Here is a 19,469-nt window from a genome sequence, read left to right as displayed (position 1 = left end):
TTCAGCCACCAGGTTTGCCGTGACATTATCAGGGATACGGTTCCTGATGCCTTGTAGTCCATCTTTGTGTGGAATGTTGGCGTAGAGGGCTTCTACATCCATAGTGGCCGGGATGGTGTTATCAGGAAGATCACCGATGGACTGTAGTTTCCTCAGGAAGTCAGTGGTGTCTCGAAGGTAGCTGGGAGTGCTGGTAGCGTAGGGCCTGAGGAGTGAATCTACATAGCCAGACAATCCTGCTGTCAGGGTGCCAATGCCTGAGATGATGGGGTGCCCAGGATTTCCAGGTTTATGGATCTTGGGTAGCAGATAGAATACCCCAGGTCGGGATTCCAGGGGTATGCCTGTGCAGATTTGATCTTGTGCTTTTTCAGGGAGTTTCTTGAGCAAATGCTGTAGTTTTTTTTAGTAACCCTCAGTGGGATCAGAGGGTAATGGCTTGTAGAAAGTGGGGTTGGAGAGCTGCCGAGCAGCCTCTTGTTCATATTCTGACCTATTCATGATGACGACAGCACCTCCTTTGTCAGCCTTTTTGATTATGATGTCAGAGTTGTTTCTGAGGCTGTGGATGGCATTGTATTCTGCACGACTGAGGTTATGGGGTAAGTAATGCTGCTTTTCCACAATTTCAGCCTGTGCACGTCGGCGGAAGCACTCTATGTAGAAGTCCAGTCTGTTGTTTCGACCTTCAGGAGGAGTCCACCCAGAATCCTTCTTTTTGTAGTCTTGGTAGGAAGGTCTCTGTGGGTTAGAATGTTGTTCAGAGGCGTGTGGAAATATTCCTTGAGTCAGAGACGTCAAAAATAGGATTCTAGGTCATTACAGAACTGTATCATGTCCGTGGGGGTGGACGGGCAGAAGTTGAGGTTCCGAGATAGGACAGATTCTTCTGCTGGGCTAAGAGTATAGTTGGATAGATTAACAATATTGCTGGGTGGGTTAAGGGAACCACTGTTGTGGCCCCTTGTGGCATGTAGTAGTTTAGTGTCCTTTTTCTTTTGTAGAGAAGCAAAGTGTGTGTTGTAAATGGCTTGTCTAGTTTTTGTAAAGTCCAGCCACAAGGAAGTTTGTGTGGAAGGTTGGTTTTTTATAAGAGTATCCAGTTTTGACAGCTCATTCTTAATCTTTCCCTGTTTGCTGTAGAGGATGTTGATCAGGTGGTTCTGCAGTTTCTTTGAGTGTGTGTGGCACAAGCTGTCAGCATAGTCTGTGTGGTATGTATATTGTAATGGATTTTTTACCTTCAGTCCTTTTGGTATGATGTCCATCCGTTTGCATTTGGAAAGAAAGATGTCTGTCTGTATCTGTACGAGTTTTTTCATGAAGTTGATAGATACAGCTAAATTCCATCTTAAGTGATCACTCTCCTTACAATGTGTATGGTAACACCCATTGTTTCATGTTCTTTATGTATATAAATCTCCTTACTGTATTTTCCACTGAATGCATCTGATGAAGTGAGCTGTAGCTCACAAAAGCTTATGCTCAAATAAATTTGTTAGTCTCTAAGGTGCCACAAGTATTCCTTTTCTTTTTGTGAATACAGACTAACATGGCTGCTACTCTGAAACCTATATACAGAGTGTGTCACATCCTTAACTGCCCTTCTTTAAAAAAACAAAAAAACAAAAAAAAACCCTCAGGCCATGGGTAAGACACTAAGGCCTGGTCTACAGTACACAGTTATTTCAGAATTAGCCGAGTTACTTTGAAATAAAACTGATTCAGTCCACACAACCAAACCAGTTTTTTCAATTTAAAGGGCTCTTTAATTCGATTTCTGTACTCCACCTTGGCAAGTGGAGTAGCGCTAAAATTGAGATCGCAGTTCCGGGTGACAGGTACTGTGGACGCAATTCGACGTTACTGGCCTCCGGGAGCTATCCCAGAATGCTCCCTTGTGACTGCTCTGGACAACACTCTCAACTCCGATACACTAGCCAGGTAGACAGTAAAAGCCCCGGGAACTTTTGAATTTCCTGTTTGGTCACCATCAGCACAGTCCACCATCACAGGCGACCACGCAGAGTCCACCATCACAGGCGACCACACAGTCCCAGATTCGCAGACGAGCTCCAGCATGATCCAAATGGGAGGTACTGGATCTCATCGCATGTTGGGGAGACTAATCTGTTATGGAAGAACTACGTTCCAAAAAAAGGAACGCAAATATGTACGCTAAAGTCTCCAGGGCCATGACGGAAAGAGACTACTCCAGGGACACAGAGCAGTATTGTACAAAAATCAAGGAGCTCAGGCAAGCGTACCAAAAAGCCAGGGAGGCGAACGGGCGCTCTTGGTCACAGCCCCATATATGCCGCTTCTAACATGAGTTGCATGCAGTTATGGGGGGTGACGCCACCACTACCCCACCACTGTCCGTGGACACCTGCAAGGGGGGAGTAGCACGGAGCGAGGCGGATGAGTTTTTGGAGGATGAAGAGGAGGAGGACAGTGCACAGACGGGAAGTGGGGAATCCGTTTTCCCCCCTAGCCAGGAACTATTCTTAATGCTGGAGCCAATAGCCTTCCCCCACTCCCAAGGCATGCTCCTGGACCATGACCCTGGAGAAGGCACTTCTGGTGAGTGAGAGCTTGATCGGAGCCATGCGGTGGAGGATGGGGGGGAAACCCAGCCACGCTGGGCTGTTCCCAGCGTTTAGTTTAAAGGTCTCATCCCTGCTCAGTGCCTCATCAGAGCCATGCGGTGGGTGGGGAGCGAGGGGGGCGGGGGAGGGTGTTGTGTGAAGCAATCATCCCAGAGAGCCCGCAAACCCTCTTTTTATATGGCAAACCCACCAGGCATTGCTTGCTATGGGAAAGGGGGCCCGGCAGTTTGAAAGCATTGAAATGAATGCAGAAGAAGCAGAACCCCGTGTGCCCCTAGGGCTTACCATGGCTGCCTGCAAGCTGAATTCTGTTGCCTGGTTGCATGTGATGGCTTACTCACACCAAAGCGGCAGGCACTTCAGTATAAGAGGCAAAATACGACCTTGTACAGAAAGAACATGTGGCTGTGTACTATGAATTGCCTGTTTCACTGAGAAAGAGAGTGTCCCCTTTGTTCTCTAAAATGTATCTTTTAAAATACTACCCTCCCTTTTTCTCCTCCCAAAGGTGCAAATGTTTCAACAGGGCCCCTATCTACTCCGTCCCAGAGGCTGGTCCAGATTAGAAAGCGGAAAAAATGAACTCAGACGACATGTTCCTCCCGCACTGATAGGGCCCAGCTGAATGCGTGGAGGCAAACAATTGCGGAGTCGCGAAAAGCGTTACATGAATACGAAGAGAGGAGGGACACGCGCGATGAGAGCAGGCAGGATGCGATGGTCAACCTCATGGTGGAGCAAACTGACATGCTCCACTGTATGGTGGATCTAATGTGGGAAAGGCAGCAAGACCACAGACTGCCGCTGCAACCCCTGTATAACAGCCCTCCCTCCTCCCCAAGTTCCATAGCCTCCTCACTCAGACACCCAAGAACATGGGAGGGAGCGGGAGGCTACGGGGACCCACACAGTCAACCCCAGAGGATTGCACAAGCAGCAGAAAACTGGCATATCAGAAATTTTGATTTGGTTTCTGGAGTTGTCCTTCCCTCCTCCTCCTCCTCCACCCCCTAACCCAACACCCCCACCCCCCCAGCTTCTGATTTCTCTCAATGTTTTGTGCAACAAATAATAAAGAACGGTTTTTAAACAATTGCGACTTTATTTCCTTTCATATATATATATAGGAGGCGGGTAACTTTAAGAGAAACAAACTGTCACACCGTACCCTAACCAGTCATGAAACTGGCTTTCAAAGCCTTTCTGATGTGCAGCACACCCTGCTGCGCTCTTCTAATCGTCCTGTTGTCTGGCTGTGCGAAACTGGCAGCCAGGCGAGCTGCCTCAACCTCCATCCCGCCATAAATGTCTCCCCCTTACTCTCACAGATATTGTGGAGCACACAACAAGCAGCAATTACAATTGGAATATTGGTTGTCAGTAAACTGCGCCAGCGCACTTTCAAACATCCAAAGCACATTCTACAACCATTCTGTACTTGCTCAGCCTGTAGTTGAACTGCTCCTTACTACTGTCCAGGGTGCCTGTGTACGGCTTCATGAGCCATGGCATTAAGGAGTAGGCTCGGTCCCCGAGGAGAACTATAGACATTTCAACATCCCCAACAGTAATTTTCTGGTCTGGGAAGTAAGTCCCTTCCTGCAGCTGTTCAAACAGACCAGGATTCCTGAAGATGCGAGCAGCATGCACCTTTCCCAGCCATCCCACAGTGATGAGCAGGGGGTTGGACTAGATGACCTTCTGGGGTCCCTTCCAACCCTTATATTCTATGATTCTATGTCAGTGAAACGTCCCTTGTGATCCACCAGTGCTTGCAGCACCATGGAAAAGTACCCCTTGCGGTTTATGTACTGGCCGCCCCGGTGTTCCAGGGTCAAGATAGGGATATGCGTTCCATCTATTGACCCTCCACGGTTAGGGAACCCCAACGCATTAAAGCCATCCACAATGGTCTGCACATTTCCCAAAGTCACTACCCTTGATAGCAGCTGGTCAATGATTGTGTTGGCTACTTGCAGCACAGGAGTAGCTGTTGGGCGTTGCAAGCTTCCACAGAGCTATGGCCACTCGCTTCTCAACAGTGAGGGCTGCTCTCATTTTGGTGTCTTTGCGCTTCAGGGCAGGGGACAACACGTCACAAAGTTCCATGAAAGTGGCCCTACGCATACGAAAGTTTCGCAGCCACTGGGAATCATCCCATACCTGCAACACTATGCGGTCCCACCAATCTGTGCTTGTTTCCTGGGCCCAGAATCAATGTTCCACAGCATGAAGCTGGCCCAACACCACCATGATCTCCCAATCACCACATGCTGTGCTTTTAAGAACGTCTGTGTCCATGTCCTCATCAGTATAGTAATCGCGCTGTTGTCGCTTCATTGCCCGGTTTTGCAGGTACTGCACATTGCTGGATAACGCGCGAGGTATTTACAATGGTCAAAACTGCAGCGGAGATCTGAGTGGGCTCCATGGCTATGGCGCCTGCACGGATAATTCTGGAAAAAAGGCACGAAATGTAGGAGAGCAGAGTGGCAGCGGAAGAGGTGCTGTTTGGTTCACGATAGCCAGAAAAAGGCGGGAAACGGTTGTCTTCTGTAGCTTTCACGGAGGCGGGAGACCAGGACAGACAACATGGAGAAGCTCAGTAGCTTGGCAAGAGCAGGAGAGCAGAGTTGGCAGTGGAAGTTGTGCTGCTCGGTTCATGACGGCCGAGCAGAGTTGGCAACGGAAACATTCAACGAGGAAGAGAAAGAGTAGATACCAGAGATTACATAGGAAGACAAGAGAAAATGCGAGGTAGATTCATAGTAGCAGGAGAGCAGTGGTGCACCGTCTGCTGAAATCAATATGGCGTCTGCAAGCCAAAAAAGCATGAAACGATTGTCTGACATAGCTTTCACGAAGGGAGGAGCGACTGACAACACACACCCAGAAACACCTGTAAGAATGTTTTTGCCCCATCATGCACTGGGAGCTTAACCCAGAATTCCAATGGGTGGCATGGACTGCGGGAACTGTGGCATAGCTACCCACAGTGCACCGTTCCGACATTCAATGCTAGCCTCGGTACTGTGGATGCACTCCACCGAATTCACACGCTTTAGTGGGGACGCAGAAGACCGAATGTATAAAATTGCTTCTGAAAATTCAAATAGAATAATTTCAAAATAATTTCGTACTGTAGACGTACCCTAAGAAACACAGCATTCCAGACAAAAGCAAAGGATTTCTCAGAGCTAATGCTTCAGGATGGTTTTAAAAACAGCAGAGGCTGGTTGGATCATCTATTAGCAACCTAAATAGAAGGTAGAATGTTCCTCTATTAATGTTAGAGAAGGTAACATTCAGTGTCGATAGGTCTGATTATGAAAATTGGTGATGTTTTGAAATCTGATAATGAGCCCTTGTTAATATACTAAAGGCTGCTAATAGATCTGGGATATATTTACTGAAGAGAACTGAAATATTTACTAAATTTGAATGTGTTTTGCCTGTTACAAGCAAAATTTCTTCTGATAAATTGGTGCAGGAGGAACTGTGTGTGTCTGATTCAGAGGATGATGACTCCTGTCGACAAAAATTCAATCACAAAGGTTTAGCCAAAGGTTTTAGATACACGGCCCCGGCCCACCATAGGCACTGACTCCACAGCTGTTTGGGACTTAGGACTTTGGCACTTAGGACTTTCCAGGAGGGAGGAGCAGGGATGTGGTACGCTCAGGGGAAGAGGCGGGAAAGAGATGGGGCCAGACCGGGGATTTGGAGAAGGATGATTTAATTGGGGATGGGTCCTGCTTTTGAGCAGGGGGTTGGACTAGATGACCTCCTGAGGTCCCTTCCAACCCTGATATTCTATGATTCTATAAGGCATTGGAATAGGGCCAGGGAGGGGGAAGAGTTGGGGCACAGCCTTATGGACTAGACGAGCAGTCTGAGGTATAAAGTTCAGCATGTAGGATTCTTTGCTGTGAGTGGTTGGGAAGAATGTTTGTTAAAAGTGGCAACGTATTTTGTATGAATAGTTACTTTTAAAAGTTCCTGCTAGTACAGCTATGTTGATAGACATCAGTGTTACTGACCACCTAAGGAATAGTTACAGGTGTTTATATTTTATTAAAACCCCTCTTCAAACTTTTAAAGTTAATACATTGACTTTTAATAGCATACTATATTACTCTTCATTTTTGTCATTTTTGACTACACTTTTGTATCCTTGTATGAAAAGGTTTCAGTTATGCAGCCCTCGGGCCAATGTACTAGTCCTCATGTGGCTCTCGTGGTGATTTGAGTTTGAGATCCCCGCTTTAGACCATCAGAAAGCCTCCACCCATTTCTAGGAACAGAAAACTGATGGAAATATTAATGTACAGAAATAAATTTTGAGTTACTACAAATGTTACAGTGAAATATCTATAGCTGAGTATAATTAATTTCCTGCTTCAGAATAAATTCTTTAAAAGATTTTAACCATGTATTAGGAACATGGAAATTTCCATAGTGGACCAGACACCAAAATCTATCTAGTCCAGTATTCTCTCTTTCTGTGACCAGAACCAGCTGTTTTAAATGAAGGTGTAAGAGCCCTGCAGTAGACAAATATGGGTAATCTCTCCCCCACATAGATCTCATCCTGGTCTTTACCAGTTAGAGATTGACTTAAAGCCTAAACCACAAGGCTGAATAATCCTTCCAAAATTAGGCATAATTAATTTTAGAATACGACCTCTGGATAGGTCTTGATATCCATATAGATGTCCAATCCCTTTTTAAACCTAAAGTTCTTGACTTCAAATGACTCCTTGCAGCACTGACTTCCACAGTGTAATTGCACGTTTGTGTGAAAGTGCTTCCTTTTATGAGTTATTAATTTTCCATCTTTTGATTTCATTGAATGTCCATTTGTTCTTATGTCCCCTCTTAATCATCTCCTCTCTAAAGTCAACAATCCCAATCTTTTCAATCTCTCTTCATGTGACTTTTCCAGGGCCTTCATCATACTTTCTCTTCTCTGAAACCCCTCCCATTCTGAAATATTGCTTTTGAGATGGGAGTGGGGACGCAGTACTGCACGGGTTGCATCACTGATTTATACAAAGAAATACTATTTTTGGTATTCTCCATGCCATTCCTCATGCATCCAAACCTTGTTTGCTTTTTTGATGCTGAGGTCTCTAAGCAGTCTACAGTGTTACCTCAGTACTCACCTAGTTTTGAGATAATTTAATATTAAACACAGCACCTAGTATAGAATCTTGAGGCCCCACTGTTAACCTTTTCCAATGACAAAAACTGACCATTTAGTCCTTTTTCCTTTCTGTCTCCTAGACAGTTTTTGATCCAAGACAATACTTTACCTCTCACACCAAGACTACTTAGCTGCTTTAATAACCTCTAGTGAGGGACCATTTTGAAAGGCTAAATAAATTAGGCCAAACATTTCTCTTTTATCCATTACTTTATTGACATGTTGAAGAAATTCTCAGAGATTAATTAGATGATTTTCCTCTGCAGATTCCATGCTGGTTAGACCCTATTGTATCATTATCTTCCAGGTGTTTTATTGGTTGAATCAAAAATTTAAAAACAGAACTAATTTGCCAGGTATAGCTATAAAGTTAATTGGTCTATATTGCCCCAAATTACCCCCTAAAGCAGTGGTTCTCAACCGAGGGGGTCTGTGAGCCATTTCAGGGACCATGGGACCCCACAGCTAAAACCCTGAGCACTGGATGCCACCACCCCCGACCGCAGTGCCAGAGTGGGGCAGTCCCAGGAGCAGCTCCACATACGTCCCTCTTCCTACCCCCCCTCCCCCCAATGCCCAACCCCCTGGCCAGGTCAGAGGCAGAAGTTGGAGTCAAGCAGTTACTGCTCTGGCTAGTGCCATGAAGCAGGTTCCCCCATCTGTTGCTGGTGCCTAAGTTGCTGCTGCTCCTCAGCTCATGCAGCTGGTAAGAGCCGCCCCACAGAGGGGGACCCCGCTCTGTGGCCAGCAGAACCCTTGGGGAGCAATGACCACAGGGGAGCCCTCCTGGCACACAGCCCCTAACTACCCCACACCACACACAGCCCCTCGCTACCCCCTGCCTGCACCCTGAGCTACCCCCCTGCCTGCACACAGCGCTTAGCTACCCCCTCCCTGTCCCCTGAGTGATTTTCAAACTTTTTGAGCTGAACCCCCACCACACACAACCCAGACAGGCTGGGTGGCCTGCTGAGGTGAGTCACGGGGTAGAGGTGGCACTGCCTTCCTGGACCCCACTGTGCAGAGCTTGCCCAAGCCCTGCCACCCCCCCCAAATAGAAGTCAAACTATGCCTATGCCCAAGGGCCACCCCTGGCCCAGAGCCCCAAGTCCCCCACCTCCCTTGGTGGGCCCTGAAATTTTATAGCACGTTGAGGGGGGGGCCTCGGAAAGAAAAAGGTTGAAAACCCCTGCCCTAGAGCCTTTTCAAAAGGACTACAACATTTGCTACCCCCTAAGTCTCTTGAACAGTAGCTGTTTTTAGTGAAAGATTGCATATTTTTGTGAGCAATTCAGACACTTCATATTTGAGCTTCTTCAGAACTTGATGGACCATCTGGGCTGGTGACTTACTGCATTTAATATTATTGATTTGCTCTAGTATCTCTTCTCCTGTCATCAGGATCTGAGACTACCTCCTCTTTGTTACCAGGAAACAGCAGATGTGGGATATGAATCTCCTTTTTGATGGTGAAGACTGATGCAAAGAAATCAGTTAGCTTCTCAGAAATGTCCTTCTTGCCAATCACATATCTATGCAATGCACTTTAAAGCACATATCCTTGCTTTCTTTACATTTTAATGCAATCATATGCACTTTCATCACTGTACTGTATAATGACAGGTTTCAGAGTAACAGCCATGTTAGTCTGTATTCGCAAAAAGAAAAGGAGTACTTGTGGCACCTTAGAGACTAACCAATTTATTTGAGCATGAGCTTTCGTGAGCCACAGCTCACTTTATCAGATGCAACATGCATCATTCATCCAATGAAGTGAGCTGTAGCTCACGAAAGCTTATGCTCAAATAAATTGGTTAGTCTCTAAGGTGCCACAAGTATTCCTTTTCTTTATACTGCATAATGCATTTGTCTAATCTCTTGCACTTAAGTTTAATAATTTAATAAAGTGCATTTAAAATAAAATATCACAAAATGCATATACATTCTAGCTGTCTTTTTGTCTTAGACGTACAGGGTTTTGAGATTGCTAATAGCACCAAAGAAACTTTCCCTATTCTCTTAATAGATTTGTCAGGCTACCAATGCTACCCAAAATTATTAAAGCAAAATTTAATTTTAACATCTAGTTGACTTTTCACCAGTGGCATTCTTTGTACAAGTTTCATTGCACTCAACTTAGATAATGAAAAAACCTACTCAATTTCACTCATATGTCTGGTAAATTTCATCCTTTAGATCTTTAAAGACATCATATGGGTTGCAATCAATGCAATAAAAAAAAAGTTAAAACATGGTTTTTATTTAAAATTAAAAGATAAATCATGAAACCATCCAGATTAATATTACATTGTGGTGGTGCTGACCCCAGAAACACCCATAATAAGTAATCCGAGACACAGCATTTAGTGCAAAGCAAAAAACAAAAAAGGCTTTAAAATGTTTTTATGTGCAAAATGCACTACAGAGCACAGAAACAGCTTTGCCAACATGGGATCTGCCAGAGCTGCTCTCTTCTCTTGCTATATTCTACCTCTAGATTCTGGGGAAGACAAAGATCCTTGTATTGAAAGGCTCTTGGCCATGTCTCCTTCCCAGGTTATTTCCTGACATGAGTCTCTGTGGCCCCTCCACTCTCCAAGGAGGAGCAGCCAAGTGCAGTTTGGTCCTCCTCTCTTATAAATATGCATATTAAGGGAGGAGACAGGATGAATAACTTCTCACAGCAGCTCTCAGTTACTTATAGAGAAATCAGTGCAGTATGTAGCGGCTGATTATAGCTAAATAAGAGGGGTTTTCTCTCACTTTTCTGGAGTTTGGTTACTGTGGTGTTTTTCACAACAGGCTCTGAAGGAATCAGACTAGAAAACAAGATTTGCCTTTTTTGTTGTTTTTGTAAACGCCAGTACATTTGGGACCTACACTACCTGACAATGTCCATTTATACGGCTTTTGTCAGTTCCTCTTAAGGGCTGTGGATAGTGGGAGCGCAGTGCAGCAAACCTAGCCGGTAATGCTGTCTACCCAACCCTATAGGTTTGGGACTTTCTCTTGTACCGTTGTTGCCTTTCTGAGGCTGAGCTCATACCAATGACAAGTGACGAAGAGGCCAAGATAGGTTGCCTTGGTTTCTACACAATACTTACCAGTTTTCCTCATTCTTGCACGGCCAATGCATTTAGTTCCAGTCCCCATAGCAACAACTTCCTTAGTTACTGAAAAAGAAAATAAAGTTAGCTGAACCACTTCTAAAAGCATTACCCTAATTTGATCATTTTAAATCAGACAGCACCACAGGAGACAAGGTACAAGAGGAGGGATGAAGTAACACCTCTCTCTCACACACCCCCACTGGAGGGGAAGGCTATGTACCAGACTCACACAGAGGGGAGGAAAGTCAGGTACCAGGCACAGCACCAATGTTGGGGGAAAGACATGGCATGTGGCAAGGGAAGAGGGGAGCACTGACATGGGGTCCTATACACAGACAACACAAGATGACCAACTCAGGGACCCCCAAACAGGGAAGAGGACAGAAGGGGAATGCACCATACAATGCATAGCACAAAGGAGATGCTGATGAGGCAGTATGAAGCGACAGGGTTACCCTTACCCCCTTTTAAAGGAGACCTGCTCAGAAAAAAAATATTGGGTTAGTATCCTTTTTTAGATTCTTATTAAGAAAGTCAAAAAGTGTGAGTTTGGGTTTTTTTACATCTGAAATTCAGGTCTTGCCTATTTCACTGCATACTAATTGGTCAGTTTCACATCAGAACACATGGTAGAGAAGGTCTACATTTGCTAAGTGACTAGGGATTTTGGATGTCCAAAGAGACACTTTAAAAGGGTGGGTGCTCAGCACTGTCTGAAAAGAGGGAACCTCTAAGATGCATCAAGTTGTACACTCAAAAAATATTACCCACTTCTGAAAACTTAAACTGCAATTTTTCAACAGCTTAAATGATTGCTTCTTGGAACTGCTAACTCTGAAGTGCGCAAAGGAGAGGAAATGTGTAGGAGCTGGTTTGGGAAGTAACTATAGAAATTATCTCCTGATCACTTTTGCTTCAGTATTATCATGGGAAGAATATCAAGAACTAGAAAGAGGGATTTAACTCACCTAAAAAGTCAGAAGTGAGGAAACTTAAGAAAACCTTTAGTCTCAGAGTAACTAAATTAAATAACTGCAACAGTAAAGAAGACATGTGTGCCCCAAACAAAAAAGAAGCAGGAAACAAAAAATTAAGCCATCATGGCTAACTGGCAAGGTTCAAGAAGTTATGCAAATCAAAGCAAGCATCAATCAGAAAATGGAAATCCAGCCCAAGCAAAGCATAAACTACAGCATGTAATCACTTCTGTAACTTCCATTTTAATTAAGACAGAATTGAAAGAACACATAGCCAAAGACATAATTTAAGTATACCAGAAATAGGAAGCCCACAAAAAAATTGGTGGTTACACTGGATCACCAGATTAAGCAATTACAGAGAACAAGGACATCACAGAAAAGGTAAATGTGGCACCATCGGAGACTGCGGTGTCAAGGGAGACACTGATAAATTAACCAGCAGCACATACATCCAGGAGTTCAGAAGGAGCTTAAGGATGAAGTGGATGAGCTACTACCAAAAATATGCACTCATTAAAAATCAATTACTATGCCAGGGGACTGGAAAGTAGCAAATGTCTTTCTGTCCAGTACTAAGAGTGATCCTAGGAATTATAAACCAGAAAGTTTTATTTTAGTACTATGTAAAGTGGCTAACTACAGAGACTTATGAAGCACCAAGATAGAGAGGATACTGTAGTAAGATAAGGCCCTGAAACATAAACCCTTATATCAGAGGCCTGGTATGAGGCCTAAGGTCCTGAACTAAAGTAATGGTCAAGACTTTACTAACATAAAGCAAAGTTAAGCCGTGAGCCAAGGCAGACCCTGCTCACAGAAGCTGGCAAGGAAAGGGCTGATGTTGCAAAAATACACATACCTAAAAGGTACTGGACACTAGAGATACCTGAACACTCCGATCCTTGCACATTCCACACACATAACAAGGAACAGGCTGACCCACCCTGAAGACAGGGGCAAAAGCGTAATATGATGAATAGAGTTGTTTTGTTCTAACCAACATGTACAAGGTGAGAAGCGGCACCTTACTATGTAGAGGGGTTACACCTCAATACGTAAGGAAAAATGTGTAACTTGTTTGTGCCTGTGTAGAAGAATGCATCCCTGGGGCATTGACTCTGTCCAGCCTAGGGGGCAGTTGAGTGTCCCGCCACTGACTGAGCTGTGTCCATTGTCAGGGAGCACATATGTACTAGCAGAACTGTAGACATCTGATCCGGGGAGCTAGAGACTGTTTCGTTTGACAATAAACCTGGCCGGGTGCCTTCGTACCTTATCGGAGTCTGTGGTCATTGGGGGTTCTCTCAGGGTCTGCTGCGTCAGCTATCTGCACAGAGCCGGGGCAGCACACAGAGGAAACACAGGCACACAGCCGACTGTTATCAGCATTGGATAGAGCAGAGCACCACACTGGTGATGTCTGACAACAGATGATATAGGGACAAATAAGCACAGCTTCTGTAAAGGAAAACCGTCTCTTCAATCTTTGAGCGTGTCAAGAAAACAGAGGATACAGGAGAACACGTTGACGGGTCATTAATGAAAGTCCCAATAAATTATAAGTAACATGGGGAGAGCGATACATTTCTGTCATGGATCAAAAACTGTCTAAGACAGGAAACAAAAGAGAAATAAATAACCACTTCCCATGATTAAGTGGCTAACAGCAGGTACACCAAGGATTCATATTAAGACTAGTTTTAAAATATATCTAACAATGATTTGGAGAAAGGGGAGAGTGGTGACCTGGCCACATCCACAATCCCAGCTGCCTAGTCACTATGTCTGACACCTTCCTTAAAGCCTCCTTCCTCCACCCTCTCCATGCAAAATTTTGCTCTTTCAAATAGAGAAGATTGACAAAAAACTACCACAAAAATCTTTCTATCATCACCGACAGAGGTTTGTCATTTGCTCTCCTCCTCTAAACCTTCCACATGCAGCAGTGACCCCATTCATCCCCCTTCTGCCTCATGACCTCCTTCACCCCCTCATTCCTCTCTCACACTCCTCTTTAATCTCACTCACCTCTGCTGAAAGTGCCTTCCTTCAACCCCACCTGCCTCTCCAAATATTGCCCACCCTATCTCCTCCTCCCCTTCACCACCAAACTTGAGAATATGCCATGTGCAACCACTGTCTAGAGTTCCTCTTCTCCAGCTCCATCATGGACCCCCCTCCAGTCTGACTTCTATCCCCTGAGCTCCACTGAAACTGCTCTCCCCAAGATTTCTATTGCCTTTTCTTGGCCCAAACCCAGAGCCTGTAATTCTGTAACACTCCTTGAAATCTCATCATCTTGGCTTTTGTGGTTTTCCTCTCACAACTCTCCTACCTCTCAGATCACTCCGTCAGTTTCTTTCAATTGTTCCTCTTTTTCCGCTCTCCAAACAGGTCCTGCAAAGCTCTGTTCTCAGTCCCCTCCTTGTCTCCATTTATAGAATAATGATGATGGGTGGGCAGATGGGGTTGGCTGTCATTTATTTTATCTATACTTAGCAAAAAAAAAGTGCAGATGCAAAACTCCATAAATATGGTATGTATTTCACGGTGATCCTGTCCCCTCATCCTTTGTAGTCACTTGTCTTCTTAGACTGCACAGTCTGAGGCAGGAATCATCTCTTCATATGCATTGCTACAGCACCCAGCACAACAAGGCCCGAATTTTGATTCGTAGCACCCTGAACACTATGTTCATTTCTAGTCACCTCTTCTCAGGAAAGATATAGCAAAACAGAAGAGTTCCAGAGAAAGGCAACAAGGATGACTAGAGTCCTGGAAAGACTTCTGTATAAGGAGAGATTGAAGAGACTTGGACTGTTTTATTCAGAGAGGGGATATGATAAATACATATAAAAACAATTAATTGTATAGAGAAGTCAGCTGGGGACTTGTTTATGCTCTTTCATAATACAAGAACAAGGAACATTCACTGAAATTGAAGAGCAGTACATTTCATCATCATCAGTGATCCCTCAATTCAAGGATGATCTCTACCACCGATTTACATATTGGTCCCAAGATGACTCAGGAGTCCAATCCTGGAAACACAGATCTGCCCGCAGTAGGTGCAGATATTTCCTGGAGGGTCAGCTGCCTGTTGGGAGAAAGTTTTTTCTTCTTCCGTCCTTTACATTTAAAAACTGATAAAATACTCGTGCACATTGAACAACGGACATGTGGAACTCTCTGCCACAAGATGTCACCAAGGTCAAGGGCTTAGGAGGATTAAACATTAATATGAATAATAAATAAATAAATAAATAAATAATATCCACATTATATGGCAGTCTAATCTCTCATGCCTTAGGATATAAATCAACCACTACCTTATGAGGGTTAGAATGTGGGACAGGAAGTGATGCTGGTCAGAATGGGGAAACACTGAAGAATGAGCTGAGACACTGTCTCACCCTGGTGAAGCTAGTAAATTTGGTGGGGTTGCTGTGAAAGAGCAACACTTAAGAGCCCTCTCCCTGAAGGCACACCATGTCCATTCATCAAAATGATGTGAGGCCTCAGGGTCCTGTTTGACTCCCCACTAACCCTGGATGACCAGTTAGCATCAGTATCTAAAAATGCCACTTTTCACCTCCAGCTCACTAGGTAACTCCTCCCAGATGAAGATCTGACCACAATGATGCATATATTTGTCACGTCCAAGCTAGATTACAGTAATTCACTGTGTCTGACACAGAGTGTAAGAATAATGCAAAGGCTCCAGCTGATACAACGTGCAGTTGTCCACCTCTTCCATGGTTTTGGTTGCCATGAGAACATGGCACTGTCCCTCCACTGGTTCCCAGTCCATTTCCAATGCCAGTTTTAAGACTGCTTTGAAGATTAGGACCAATTAATGACTCAAGACCAGTTACATTAGAGATCAAATTCCAAACTGTAAAATGCCAAGAGAGTTGGGCCAATGCAGACCACAAAGTCCAGAACAAAGCATGTGACAGCCGGGAATCAAAGAGATGTGGCTGTGGAACAAACTTCCAGAAAGCAGAAAACTGCAGAGTTCGAGCCCCTTCACAAGTATTGCAAAACCTTCCTCCAGAAAGAGCCCTTCCACCAAGACAAGAATGATACTCACAACACCAATCCCCCCCCCACCATACACACACACTCACAAAACACATTACAAACCACCGGCCCCTGCAGAGTTTTCAAAACCCAAAAAGGGAGAAGAGTAAGACACTCTGTAAAACCCACTAGGAACTTTTCTATTGCCAGTCTATTTTATATGGGAAGCGATCAGACAATACACTGATGTGTGGCACAACAAAACTCTAGGAGCTAATAGACAGAAAGGAAGGGACATCTTCCTTTGTGCTGTTTATGCCATTATTTTTCATTATGGGGTTTCTCAGACCTTCCTGTAAAGCAGCCGAAAATGGGCACGGTCAGAGACAGGATACTGGACTAGCAAGACCACTTATCTGATCAGGTCTCATAATAATTATGTACTCTATTTTTCCTGAGAGAAAATAATTTTGCTAGAGTCACATCCCTGTCCTTTCAAACAAGATCTGCAAAAGATCTCACTTTACTTCTCAGGGTCCTCCAATGGAGATCTCCACCAAACAGAAAAGAATATTTAACATTCCCTATGTTTCTAGGATAAAAGTAAGAAAATAAATTCAAACACTTTTTAGGCAAAAACCCCACAATTTTTTTTCCTTTACAGGTCACCTTTAATTAAGCTGAAAATCACATTACAGGCATTTACTGAGAAAAGAAGATTCATTCTCACCCTGCAGATTCCCAACATTAAGGCAAGCCTCTCTTTCAGGCGCAGACTCCACTTTAACCACAGCTGCCAGTAAAGTCCACTCCCGGTTAGGATCCGGCTTCCCCTGCTTAGGAAGCTTGGTGCTATAATGTGTGTAGCACAGACCAGCAACCTCATCAGCTGACCACATGGCTACAGCTGCCACATCAGCTTCTGAACAGAATTGGATACAGCATAAAAACGACCAGAAAAGCATCACCTTCCCTTCCCAGTCCACCACCTCATATTACCCTTCCTTGTACCCCCATACAAACCCCCAGCCGCACTACTGCCATCAGTTCCCACCTATACTTCAGCAGAAGACAGCAGAACTGTATTTTCAGGTGGTATTTCAAACAAGCTAGTCCCTTAGATGTTTCCCAGAGCTGCCGGAGGCATGGAGAGGCGACAAGGGAGGAGCTGGCTACTAGATAAGGCACTGGACCAGAAGTCAGGAGACCCAGTTCCTATGCCCAGCTCCGGCCCGCCGCGCGCCGTTCAGTTCTCCGCTCTGTGCCGCCCTCCCGCCCTCTCCCCTCCCCCCTCCGTCTGCCAGGCAGGCTGCGAATGGTCGCTGCGCCCGTAGAGCGGCCGGCGCGAGGCGGGACCGATCACAGTTAGGCCCTCGCGCTGACGACACGAACACACGGTTTAAAAGAGCGAGGACTGGGAACGTGTCATTCAAATTCCCGCTTCTCCCCTAGGCTGCGCCTCTTCCCGCCAGGTCGCTTACCCCTCCTCCGCGCCAGGAGGCCGCCGGCGGCGGGGCCGGACAGGGAGCCCAGGAGTCCCGGCGCCGCGCCGCGCCACTCGCCCAGGCCTGCTCGGCTCCCAGCCTTACCCGGGCTGGGGTCGCGACTCCCACGTCTTCCGGCTGCTCCGGAAGCAGATCCCAAGGCAAGCTTCGCCCGCGACCTATCGGGGGTAATTCCGCAGCCACGCCCTTAGCCCAGGCCGCGCACGAGGACATTTGCGAGCCGGCGCTCTGGGGAGAGGTTGGAGAGGAGAGCGCATGCGCAAAAGTCCATGCCGCGCTGGACTGCCGGTCGCGCCCGGGCACGGGGCGCTCGCCCAGGAGCTGCAGTTAGCAGCAGCCCCGGGCCGGCCCGACCTGCGCCTCTCAGCACCAGGCTCCGAAGGGGCCCGTAACGCCCGCTTCCTCCCCGATTACCACAGCGCCCAGCCTGCAGCCCCGGAGAAAGCCCTGGTCCCGGGCAGCCGCTGGCCACCCCCGGCCACCGCTGGCCACCCCCGGACATGACTCCAGCGCGCACCCCGCCGCATGGATCCAGCCCTGAGCCGGGAGGACTCCACCAGGAGAAGTTAAAATAGTAGGGAAGGGAGAAAAGGCTCTACTTGCAGACGGGGCCACTTTAGGGACCAGACACGCACCAGGATGTGACTCAATTTCCATTTCTGAGCCATGGAAGCAGAAGTTGGCTTTTCCTTTCCAGATTTATCTAATACTCAAAAAGGGAATCTAGTGCCTGCCTTCCAGATTTGAACACCCTCAGAGTTCAGGAATGCTCAAGTTCAGCGGGGCCACTCTGTTACTTCATCTCTCCCAAGTCTCCACTATAATTTGCTGTAGAAAAAGTAGGATAAAATTGAATAACGAATGCTGGTCTCTTCCCAATGCTAACCAGGACTGGAATTGCTATTTTCAACAACCAGTACCTTTTTTTTTAAGTTTTATTTCCCATAAAAATATGACAGTAATATTGCACTGGCAAGTTCTCCACAGAAACTAAGAGTGGTAGAAAAGAACAGCAAAGGACCTCAACTTTTCTTCATTATGTAGGACAGCCTTACAATATGGATCCAGATATCCTCCACTTACACAAACTGAAAATTGTTCCACTTTACTGCAGTCCTGCATTCTGTGCACATCCAAAAGTCCTACTGAATTCAGAAGTGCCTTGCTTTTGTAACCATACCACCTGATATTTTCAGACCGGAGGTGTTGATTATTCAATAGGTCATGTGCGACCCTCCTGCTTACAATAGTAAACCAGTGTAGCATAGTTTTAGAATGTACTGTGCTCCTAGAAGCAAAGGACCTCATTCTAGACTCCATACACAGCCCATTAAAGACAGTGAAAAGACTCCCACTCACTTCAACAGGCTTTGGGTGGAACTGGTTATACATGGGGTAACTCCACTGTCTTCACAGGGTCCCACTGTGGAGGGGGGTGGTGTGAACTTGTTGCAGAGCTACTGCTCAGGGATGGTGAACCTTCTGGCATCCCAGCCTCCAAAATCATCCAGACTGCATGACTATGTGCTAGATGAGGGGTGCATAATGTAGTAAAATGAGGCCCTGAAACATAAACCCTTGTATCAGAGGCCCAGTATGAGGCCTAAGACCTGAACTAAAGTAATGTTCAAGACTTTAACATAAAGCAAAATTGAGCCGTGAGCAAGAAGCAGAACTTGCTCATAGTCTGGCAAGGAAAGGGCTGATGTTGCAAAAACATACATACCTAAAAGGTACTTGCAAAAAGAAAAGGAGTACTTGGGGCACCTTAGAGACTAACCAATTTATTTGAGCATAAGCTTTCGTGAGCTACAGCTCACTTCATCGGATGCATACTGTGGAAAGTGTAGGAAGCACTCTCCTGCTGTGTGTGTGTGTGGGGGGGGGAGTTCAGGGGGGTGAGAAAACCTGGATTTGTGCTGGAAATGGCCAAACTTGATTATCATACACATTGTAAGGAGATTGATCACTTTAGATAAGCTATTACCAGCAGGAGAGTGGGGTGGGAGGAGGTATTTTTTCATGCTTTGTGTGTA

General features: G+C 45.7%; 1 protein-coding gene across 5 annotated transcripts in view; it reads right to left on the bottom strand.

The window, feature by feature from the left end:
* ADAT1 (adenosine deaminase tRNA specific 1) overlaps positions 1–17,543 on the bottom strand; it is a 74,032-nt gene extending 56,489 nt beyond the window's left edge. For all 5 annotated transcript variants that reach the window (XM_048816380.2, XM_048816382.2, XM_075118530.1 and 2 more), the window contains exons 1-3: positions 17,410–17,543; positions 16,659–16,850; positions 10,920–10,988 (exon numbers count right to left, since the gene is read on the bottom strand). In XM_048816380.2, coding sequence (XP_048672337.1) covers positions 10,920–10,988; positions 16,659–16,827 — 238 coding nt within the window. In that variant the 5' untranslated portion in view covers positions 16,828–16,850; positions 17,410–17,543. The remainder of the gene's footprint in view (positions 1–10,919; positions 10,989–16,658; positions 16,851–17,409) is intronic.
* Between the last annotated feature and the right edge of the window lie 1,926 nt (positions 17,544–19,469).

This window comes from Caretta caretta, chromosome 12 (assembly GCF_965140235.1).
Source record: "Caretta caretta isolate rCarCar2 chromosome 12, rCarCar1.hap1, whole genome shotgun sequence".
Classification (NCBI taxonomy): Eukaryota; Metazoa; Chordata; order Testudines; family Cheloniidae; genus Caretta; species Caretta caretta.
Note: the sequence above shows the minus strand (reverse complement) of the source record. Positions and strands in the feature narration are given on the sequence as shown.